The sequence below is a fragment of the Octodon degus genome, unplaced genomic scaffold, assembly GCF_000260255.1.
Source record: "Octodon degus isolate 3935 unplaced genomic scaffold, OctDeg1.0 scaffold00015, whole genome shotgun sequence".
In the NCBI taxonomy this organism is placed as follows: Eukaryota; Metazoa; Chordata; class Mammalia; order Rodentia; family Octodontidae; genus Octodon; species Octodon degus.
The window spans coordinates 19,217,213-19,228,247 of NW_004524591.1; the positions used below are offsets into that span (position 1 = coordinate 19,217,213).

At 46.1% G+C, this 11,035-nt stretch overlaps 2 protein-coding genes across 3 annotated transcripts in view; one reads left to right on the forward strand and one right to left on the reverse strand.

Moving 5' to 3' along the window:
* Cpvl (carboxypeptidase, vitellogenic like) overlaps nucleotides 1-6,113 on the reverse strand; it is a 178,602-nt gene extending 172,489 nt beyond the window's left edge. For both annotated transcript variants that reach the window (XM_023709882.1, XM_023709881.1), the window contains exon 1: nucleotides 5,968-6,113. The gene's annotated coding sequence lies outside the window, so the exon portion shown is untranslated. The remainder of the gene's footprint in view (nucleotides 1-5,967) is intronic.
* The window catches only part of Chn2 (chimerin 2), a 295,082-nt gene continuing 289,373 nt past the window's right edge, over nucleotides 5,327-11,035 (forward strand). The window contains exon 1 of the mRNA XM_004626509.2: nucleotides 5,327-5,902. Within this exon, the coding sequence (XP_004626566.1) occupies nucleotides 5,854-5,902 (49 nt within the window). The 5' untranslated portion in view covers nucleotides 5,327-5,853. The remainder of the gene's footprint in view (nucleotides 5,903-11,035) is intronic.

Below are 11,035 nucleotides of genomic sequence, written 5' to 3' on the forward strand. Positions count from 1 at the left end.
TCATAGTGATCCGCCTGTTTACAGCCTCCCAAGAGCTGGGATTACAGGAGTGCGCCTCCATGCCTTGTTTCAATTGCCTTCTCAGCACTCCCCGGGGGCGGGGCCGGCACAGCAGGCCTGAGGATTGAGCCCCTGGCCCCTGTGCCTGCTTGCAGGTGCTTTAATCCACCAAGCTATTTGGCCGGCCCCCTCTGAAGCAGTTTTGAATGTCCCCTCCCTCATCTCTTCTTTATGAGATGTGACTTTAAAAAGCATATGGTGAGCGCTACTGTGTAATGCCATCCAGTGGGAAGGCAGGCTCAGAAAGCAGCAGCTGCATCCTCATCCGCCCTATTTGCTGGATCTGGCACCATGGGGCTTCCGGCTGCTCCCCAAAGTCAAAATGACCGGGAAGGTCAGCATACTGTGTGGATTCAGGATATTGAGGCAAGCAGGAGAGTACAACTAAAGATAATAATGGAGGAGGACTTCCACAACGGTTTCAGAACGTGACAAGAACAATGGGACACATGTATTCCAAGTACAGGGGAGTATTTTAAGGGTGATGATGGTAATGTGTACTTTGATGAATTTTAAAATGTAAATATTCACCATGTATTTATCACATTTTATATTTTTGTAAACAGGAGTGCACTCTAAAATTATGGTAGAGGAAAATACAGCAAGTACAGCAACCTGTAACAGTCATTTGTGATAATTATCAAATAGCATGTACTGAACATAATTGCATGTGCTGTATTTCTATCTGACTGATAAGTTTATTTCCACTGACCTCATCACAAACGGGAGTCACACACTGTGCCACCCACGTAAGAGGGCTGCAAGTGGTTAGGTGCTGGGGACTTTCAGCTTCCTTGTAACCTGTGAGCCCACTGCTGCATGCACGGCCTGTCGTGTGCTAGTAACAGCTATCTGCATGGTATGTATGGCTGGCTGGCCTGTCAAACTGAAACCGTGGATGAGAAAATGCCAGTTATCTAGAAACCGCCTTTGACATTTGACTTGGAGGTTTTGTTAGAAAAGAAAAAAGCTGAGAAGAAAGTCATCATTGTGGGTAATAGTAATAATTCTGTTTCTGTAGTTGTCACCTTTGCAGTATCAGGGTCCCAGGAAGACGCAGAGGTCACCTGTTGTAGGCGCTCAGAGCAACAATGTAGTTGTCTTCTTTTCTTTATTCCAGGGCCCAGTGGATTCCCTAACTTACAGTAAGTGCTTAATAAGCATTGCTGAATGAGTTAGCCAACGCACAAATAAACGAATAGCTAGCACAGAATACATTCATGTGATAACGTTATGCAAGCAAATTTTGATAGCAAAAAAGCCTAAAGACATGAGTCACCCCAGAAGATGTGCAAAGCAAACTCACTCTATGCTTTTGCCCAGAGCAAGCTTATAGAGCTCTTCACTTTAGTTTACCCTAGATCTCTCTTAGCACATTGAGGGCAGAAAAAAGATCTGTAATCTTAAATGTCAGAAAACAAAGCCAGAAGGTGCAGTATGCAGAAGAAAGCGTACTCAGTGACATTCTAATTCTATGCTTTTTTTCTTAAGAAAAGCCTGCATTTCCCTCTGTGTGTCTCATTAGCGAGATACAGCTGATAAGTGTGTGTGTGTGTGTGTGTGTGTGTGTGCGCGCGCGCGCGCGCGCCAGAGCTAAGTGGCCAAATAGGAAACGCAAGGAGATCCCCAGGACCCTTCCGTGGCTTGGAATACCTGGGCCGGCGGAGTGCGTGGCCACTAGGGGTCCCCCGCAGCAGGCGCTGTGCACTGGGAATTGGGAGTAGAGACGGCCTCTCTTTGTCTGCACCCCAGGTGTGGGCGCCTCTTTGTTCACAGGAAAGCCTGCTACCTGCGGCGGGAGTGGGCTTCTCGCTCCCCATACCAGGCTGCCTGGGCACCTTTCCAGGAGACCGTGGGTCTCAATTTCAGCCCCTACTTCATTTGACATTACCTTCCAAGAGTCAATGCTTTTCTTCTAAGAGGAGTAGGTATCTTCCTATTCGAAAAGAGGCTTGAACTACAAATAGTTCTCAAAACAACAGAGTATATTGCTGTTGAGAAATTGATGGCCAAAGGACCACTTCTAAGGCTACAGTAGAGTATTTGCCATAAAATATTTAAAGCTACTTGACAAATAGCCCCACTCTTCTCTTGTGAATGCAGGCCACTGGATTAATCTTGAAAGTAAGGAATATTTCATTCTGTGCTCAGCACAGGGAAAAGGAATGACCTTCTCTGAGAAACCCCCCAGAGTGCCTGACAAGAGCGAGCTCCGAGCTCCGCTCCAGCTGCCACAGCCACATTCACCCTGCGGTGGGTTCCTGTCTGCTTTCAAACTTCAAAGGAACACAAAAATAAATAAACAAATATAGTAACTGAAGAGCTACCCTGGAAACAATAAATTACTCCATGAGTTGTAACTAAGCCACTGCCCAAGTTGGGGGGGGTGCCAACATTTGTTCTGTCACGACTTCATTCTTCTGTTGTCATCATTGCAGATTTTCTTGTTCTCGGCTGAGCCCCTGTCTTTACATTTTCATCAACTTCTTTTTGGACTGCAGATGTGCTACTTGCTGTCTTGTCTTACTGCTCAGGGATTGTAGCTACTGAGGCACACACAAGAGCCACTAAGGGACTCACTGAGCAGAGAGCTGGTCGTGGAGAGGTAGAGGAGGAGTCGGGGAACTCACCAAGCAGTTGGCTTCTGGCTCAGGAGCCAGAGTGGACTCTCTAGAGAAGAGGCCTGCTGGTGAACATTCACCACGGCTAGGATGGGTAGCAAGGAAGGCCATTTGTACGCCAGTGATGTCAGCACCCAGGGGCACTGGCCCAGGGAGGAAAGGTCATTTTCACAGAGCAGAAGACATTAAAAAAAGCTTGGAAAGGAAACACTGGAAGGCACTGGATACCAGGAGAAAGCTAACTAACGTGAAGTGGTAACGTGTAGTCCTACATAGACCAAATTATCCACAACAGTCCTTTTATCCACAGGCCTTGTGAACTGCAGAAAGACAATAGAAATATATAAAATCAATTCTAGCAGGTCAGACTAGATTTCAAACAGATTAAGATCTTGTAGCACCAATATTCGCTTTTCACTGGCAAACAGGAATTATATAACACCATACAAGAATATAAAATACACAAGCTGGTTTTCTCATTGTTTAACATGGAGAACTACTTTGGAAGGTCCACAAACAGGGCCTTGGACATACTGGTGAGGAGGGGATGAACATTTTGTTTCAGCCCTTGCCTGCTGATTTACTGATGCAAGGAGCAGCAAGCATGTAGGCCTCTGAATTGAAGAAAGATGATAGTGAACAGCCATGCCTGCTGAGTTTTCTCCATTGGTTATGCTTTAATGATCCAAATGATCCATCCACTTTCAGATTTCTGTTCTGAACCTGGAGCTTTGCATTTGTTCTTCAGAATAATGGGCTTCATGGTTGCTGTCCATCTCCTGCCAACAGGCTGGGCCTTGCCAATAAGTCTCCATCTTTTTCTGGTTTTGTACAGCACAGCATGACCTGGAAGTGGGTGGTGCTGTCACAGCATGTATCCCTTCATCTATCAATTTGGAATAACACAATGTGCAGTCACTTTTGTGATACGCACTTTATGCCAGATACATACACGTATCTTGTTTCATATTCCCAATACTCTGTCAGTACTTTTATTGCCAGTGAAGACACTAAGGCTCAGTGAGTCTAAGAAGTAGCTCAAGGTCTCATGGCTAGTAAGCAGCAGAACCAGAGTTTGAATATAGACGTTATCATCTTCAAACCTAGGTGGTAAGAATCCTCTGATGGGTGACATGGCTAAGTCTACCCTCTAACAGTCTGGAGGGATATACTGTATAGATTATTAGTCAAATAGGTAAATGCCATCTTCATTGATCAACAAAACTCTAGGGAAACTGGCAGCTCCTTTCTGATAGAGACGCCAAATGCACAATGGACACATACCCTTAAAAATCTCCATATGATGCCCTATTCCACACCAAGGAGAAAAATGGAGTGTGGGGAGGGGTGCTGGGGGGGGGAGGGAATTCAGCTACAGAATTCAGTGCCTGCGAGGGCCAAGAAGACCCCTTCTGATGTGACTGTGCCCAGCTCAGAAGCCTTTGACTCTTCAGCCAGCCATGCACAGTGTCTAAGAAAGAACCTTACTGGGAAGTCCTACTGGGATGGTGTCTCAGAGGGAATTAAAAAAAAAAAAAAAAAAAAACAGTTTAAAAAATCAACTAGAAAATGTGACATGAGTGCATATGGTGACTATTTAACATTGGGTATTCACCGTGCGTTAGGTAGTTGGCTATGGATACCCCCAGGTCTTAGCTACCACTGTTCCTATGTCACTCCTGATAATTTTTAAATGGACTATGTCCTTTTAACCATGTTTTTAAAAATTGAACTACCCCCAATGTGAACACTTTCCATTTTGTTATATAATGAGAGCACTTTCATTCCTTTAATGTTTGCTTTTTCCTTTGATCTAACAATTTCTGTTCGAATTTCACAGTTTTCTGTTGCTTCAGGATTGAAAGAACCAATTACCCTGCTGGGAGCATGAAATAGACTTAAAAAATCTGCATGATATTTCCTCTCGGTGAAATTAATTTAGGTTTAAATACAGGAGGAAGGCACATACCTGGCTTTCTCTCCCACACCTGAGCAAGTCCCTACCCTGAAAGGGCATAATGGGACCTGCCGTTGAGACTCAAGTCTTTTGTGAGGGTCCTTTACAAGGCACAGTCACTGAACCTGTTTCTTTCTGACACTCAGCTTTGTGTAGGCCTGACGAGTGTTTGGAGTGTCTCTATTTCTTTGGTGGCCAGCCTCAGGGGCCCCGCAGACCCGTTGGGCGGTAGCTGTGGCTGAGGTACTTAAGTGTAGCTGAACTGGCTTCCCGAGGTTTTAGGAAATGCTCTTCTGGGCAGGGAAGGGGCCATCCGCTCCAAGGCAACAAAGGACAATCTGCGGGATGGAAGGGGCACTTCACAGCTTCCCTGGCACCCCGGTGCCCTTCTGCCCAGCACCGTGTCCTTAGCGATCCCGCCTTGGCCCTCTAGATGCCCAATCCTGCCATCTTGCTGTCCCAAAGCCCAGCGGGCAAGGGCAGCCCCACCACCTTCCCCAGGCCACCACCCTCCCCCACAAACCCTAGGACCAGCCCTGCGCCTGGCACCTTGCTCGGCCCGCGCCTCAAACGGCCTCCTCAGCACCTCGGAGCCCCGCTCGCGAGTGCGAACCCCCCGCCCCGAAGTCCGTAGCCAGCTCCCCAACCCCCGTGACAGAAGCTGTCAAGCCGGCGGCTGAACGGCCCAGAGCACCCGCGTCTCCTCGCTTTCCTTTGTGTGAGCGCGAGCGGAGTTCGGGCGGAGGGAGAAGGGGGAGGTCGCTCTGTCTGTCTGTCTCCCGCCGCCTTTGCCCGGGCTGCTTGAAGTGCGGGCGCGGAGGCGGGAGCTCCGGGAGGGTGCGAGGAGCTGGCCGCGCCGCTCGGGGCCGCTGGGTCGCCCCGGTCTTCGCAGCGCTCCGGAGAGCGCGGGCGGCAGAGGGGCTCGGCTGGAGCCACCCCGCGGTCTCCCTCCGCTCCCACCTACTCCCCAACACCCGGAGAAACGCGTGCAAAGGCGCGGAGAGGGACGGAAACCACAAATAAATAGCGGCGGCAGCAGCGCGTCATCTGGCGGAGCAGGAAGTGCAGGCAGAGTCCGGAGGCTGCCGCTCTCGCGCGTCCCCAGGACTTTGCCATGGGCTGGGGGCCGCGGAGGCTGCGGGCGGCCGGGCGAGGGCAGCGGCGGCGGCGCACGCACCGGGGCTGAGCGAGCTGCGACGCGCGGGGCGCGCGGAGATGGCCGCGTCCAGCAACTCCAGCCTGTCCGGCTCCTCCGTGTCCTCCGGTGAGTTGCGGCGCGCCGGGCGCGGTCTCGCCCCCTCCCCGCGCCCCAGGATGGAGACAGCCTACCTGTGGCCGTCCCGCCCGCGCTCCGGGAGCGGAGCAGGCGGCCGGCGGGACACTTGTTTGGTTAGCCAGCCCCGGAGCGCTCCGCGACCGGCATCTGGCTGGGCAGAGGTGGCAGATTGGGGCCGCCCGCCGTGTGCGACACGGGGCGCTGGGGCTGGGGCGCAGCGGGCGGGCGGGGCAGCTCGCACTTTCTGGCGCTGCTGGAGCGGAGGCCGGCGGGGCGGGGAGGGTTAGGGCGAAGCCGGGCGCCCGTACCTGTTAGCGGAGCCGCGCCGGGCACCCTAGTTAGCCAAACCCAAAGCAGGGGGGAGAAAACCCTCCGCTCCTCGCAGACTTGGTTTTCTTTGTTTGTTTCAGAAATTAGCTCTGTGGAGACACTCGCTTGAAGCATGGGTTTGAGATAGCAGTCATTTAGAGTGTGGCTTGAAGTGGCTTAGGGAAACGGAGGTCGAGCCCAGCCTCTGACTCTTGGCACGTTTCGAAGTGTGAATGCATGTGCACGGGGGAGGGGGGTGTGGATGGGTTTGTGTGGGAGAAATTTTTCTATGTGGCTCCTTAGACGTTTCTTATAACTCTCTAATTTTACTTTCAAGACATACAGGTTTTTATTCTCCCTTTAAGTGTGGCTGAGTAGAGGGAGGGCTTCTCGAAGCCTTTCCATGGTTGACCAGCAGGTTTAATTGAAGAGAAAAACATTGCTAATGAATCTAAAGGCATAGGAATCAATAGAAGCAACCCCTCTGGTTTCTGAGTATGACAGGTTTCTAATCAGACTGATGCACTAGGCAGGATTCCTCTACCTCTCTGGTCATCGAAAACTTTCCTCATAACAAATCGTAAAGGGATAGCAAACAAGACACTTAGCATTCCACATGGTGTTTGAGGGGCCAGAATGTCTTGAAGTCCTAATGGAAATACCCAACATATTACTATTGTATTATGTCCTATTGTGTTCTTTTTATTAATATCCCAAAATTAAACTTAAAGAAAGAAATACCTTCCTGGAAGCACTGGACAGCAACCCAGGCTTAAAGGGAACCATATCTATAGATATGTAACTAATTAAATCATAAATGCAAGGTGAATTTGACTAAGGTGCCATTGTGGTGTGTCACAAGGTGATCCCTTAAAAGCCATCTGCTATCTTTGTTGGCCAGCTTAGTCCCAGGGACATGACACTTTCTCTCTTGATCACTACCAACTAGTATTAAAAAAAAAAAAAAAAAGTGTTGTTAGGTGTGTGATACAGTTCAGCTCCCTGGTAGTAGCAGCCAATGGGGCAGAACACTCATATCTTATTAAAAGCAGCAACAAGTTGACCGCTTGTGGTTTGCATTCTGAGAACTCAGCAAATGCTACAGCTTATTTTTAGTACCCTCAAACCACTGCTGCTGCTTGTCAATTCATTTTGGTTGACTAACATTGCATTTAAAATACAGTGGTGTTGGCATCCTCTTAGCAGACCAGAAGTGAACTGGTAGGGGAACAGTGGCAAAGGGAAAGAAGAATGGAGAAAGGACAGGGAGAAAGTGTCGTTGCTTGATTTACTTACTGGTGGCATAAATTATAGATGCTGTTGCATCTGAATTTTCAGATCTCGGTATAGTCTAAGAAACCTGTTTGAAAATCCTCACTCAGCTGTGGGAAGAACATGGTGGCTTGAAGCACACAGTATCATCTTAAATGACAGTAATTGCTTTGCAGATAGGACAGGGATGCTTAAGTGGTTCTCTTTCCTGCTTTATGCACCACTGTTTTAAATCCTAAAACAAACTGGGAAATTTTAGGAAGGCCAAATTTAAAAAATCAGGCATGGATATATTGACTTAGCCGGTGAGCTTCTGCTTCCCGACTCACCTATTCTTCAGGCACTTTGTCTTGAAAAATACAAAATTCTAGTTGTTAAGCACACTTACCATTGTGTGAATCATGAATAATTCACACAATGCAAGCAAGCAATTCACACCTTTGAGAGGTGTTGGGTGGGAAAGAATGGAACCTGTTTGTCATGGCAGCTGGGCCCGTATTCTGAGAAATTAGGGCACTTGATCACCATTTTAAAGCACCTACTGCGTACTAGGCAGTGAGCTATAAGCTTCAGTTCAAGATGGAAGATAATTCTAGCTTTGAAGGTTTGCAATTATTGTCTTTCACTTCTGTTTCTACCACGGACCCACTGGATACTTCGGGATGAGTTATTTAACTTCTCCAAGCCTTGTTTCTTCTGTAAATAAAGTTAATACTAGGAACATGACTACTTCATAGAGGTATTGCTGGGAGTAAGTAAGGTAATAGGTGTAGAGTACTTAGCACAGAGGCTAGCACTTAGCACATAATAAGTGTTCAGCGTAAACACAAAATGAAACAAGCAACAACTTCTTTACAGAGTGAAAGAGAAATCACTCACTGGCTGGGACTCTAGGTGCAAAAGAAATAAGTTTAAGACACATAAAATTCACTTGCACCAGCACATAGCACATTTGGTTCTGAGGTTTGGGATGCATTAAACAAGTAGACTGAGTATTTTCCTGGGTTCATGCATAAACTGTTTGTTTGGGTTGGAAAAAGGAATCCTCATTCTTCCCTGTACCATGAGCAGCAAACACAGGCAAACAAAGATCAACTTGTATCCCAGTTTGATAAAATGACTTCTGCAGAGGAGAATGCAGAGAAGGAAGTCATTGCTTCAACTTTGAGTGGCCAGTGGAGTCACGGATGAGTTGAGCCTTAAAGAATGAGTAGAGGGCTGGTGAGATGGCTCAGTGGTCTAAAGCACCTACTTAGAACAAGCTTAGCAAATCAGAGGGACCGCGGTTCAATTCCCCAGCACCACATGCCAGCCAGCCCTGCCCCCTGGTGGGCTGAGCTGGCCACACACACACACACACACACACACACACACACACACACAAAAAAAAAAAAAAAAAAAAAAAAAAAAAGAATGAGTAGAATTTTCCCAGAATGCAGATGGGAAGGAAAATCATTTCAAGAAGTGGAAGAACCTAGGCAAAGGCATGGAGATGGGCAGTTGATGGCCTTATGACTTAGGACTTCCTTCGGCCTGTCGATCCTCTTTCTGGATTGGTGCTCCTCTCTGGACAGTCATGCTTAGAGGCCCCTAAGCAGCGATATGCATAGAAAACTGGACCTCTTATTGTTTTGCTGATGTAGGAGTTTTCTGTCTGCTCAGGTGGCAGTGGCTTTGATAGGACAGTTACGGAAGCCCCAGGACATCCTTGGGGAATGGGGCACCAGAAAAGGAGCAATTGATTCCACAGCATCTGACACGTGGAGAGGGGAATTCAAACCTCTCTATAAGGACAGCTGTGGGAGGTTTAGGCTTGGTTTTTTTGCATAAAGAGAAAAGCTCTAGTAATCTACTCAGTATTAAGCTCAAAGTCATCTGACTTTTCTGAGAAGAGCTTCTCACTGGCTGTTGTTTATCTACACGCACAAGTATGTCATTCCATGTTACCAGCTGAAACATAACAAGTGAAATAATCAGGTTAAAATTAATTTGAAAATGCACTCTGAGAACTCTTTAGAAATTTTCTTCTAGAATATTCAATTATGTGTAAGAGAAATTGTCGTACCTTTATTTGAATGATAACGGCTGGTAATGAAATTTCACAATCACCTACATTGGCAGGAAGGTTTGATTACTTTTATTATTTTAAATTACAAAAAAAATCCTTATCCATAAGCTTTTAATATTGTCTATGGCATTTGATTATATTCAGAAACAAACAATGGCTGATTCACAAAATGACTTTCTTAATAATCATGGGTTACATTTGCTTTATAATTTAAGTAAGAACTTTTTGCATATTCTTAACAAGATTGCCAAGTGGATAATTTCACAGAGGCAAGAAGAAAAGTCAATCTGAGAAAAGTAATAAATGCGAGAGATATTTTATAATAACTGAGCAAGGTATAGTATTAAATATTAAAGAGGACTCCCCCAGTATAAGAAGTTAAGATTTTGAAAACATTAAACGCATAGTATTATGAAAGCGAAGTCAACATAGACTTTTTCATTTAAGAGGCAAATAAAAAGAGATAAAGGCAGTATCATGTGCCGAGTCATCAAAACTTTAATGGGGGGGGGAACATTCTGGAATAGATTGAGGTATTTATTTCTCTCAATTTTATTGCGTTGTGGGTCAGATAGATAGTACTATTTTCTGCTATTACACTGGCCTTGATCCTAGCAAATTATAAATTGGAAATTTCCTAACTCATCATTTTGCAGCCATGCCCATTAACATACATAGGGTTTTCATATTCCTATATGTGGGAGCTATGGTAATTCTGCAAAGACTTATATATGTGTGTGATTAGAAACTCTGTGGACCCAGTACCACCAAACAGGGTGTCATGGTGGAAATACTTCGCACTGAGAAATCTTCTTTTGGGATTGTTCAGAAATTTTCTTCTGGAATATTCATATAGGGGTAAAAGAAATTGCTGTACCTTTGTTTTAATGATAACTGCTGGCAATTAAGTTTCACAATCATGCAGATTGGCAGAAAGGTTTGATTGCCTTTTTTATTTAAATCACATGCACACAAATGGTGATTTAAAAATCACCACCAAAAAAAAAAAAAATTGCAAAGTTAACGTTAACCCTCAGAGAGATGGACCCAGATGAGATGCACTGGGCTTTGTCTTATTGATGCCCCTTGCGCCTTTCATTGTAACTTAGTTGCCTTCACTGCCTATTTGTGGGGAATCAGATGAACCAAGTGATATAGAACCTGAAAGCTGAAGACACTCTTCTGAAGTGTATTTATTTTGATTTTGATCTTAAATGTCCTCTAGAGGTCGCATGTTAAAGGGTTGGTCCTCAAGGTGATACTACTGAGAGCTGGTAGAACCTTTTTTTTTTTGGGGGGGGGGCTAATGAAAGAAGCTGGGTCATTGGAGACATGGTATCAGACCCCAACTCTTTTTACTCTGTTTCTCTGTGCTGTCCACATGCTCTGTCATGTGTTCTTCCATGCTATGATATTCTGCCCTGTCATAGGCTCAAAAGCATTGAAATCTCTAAAACCATAAGCCTATATAT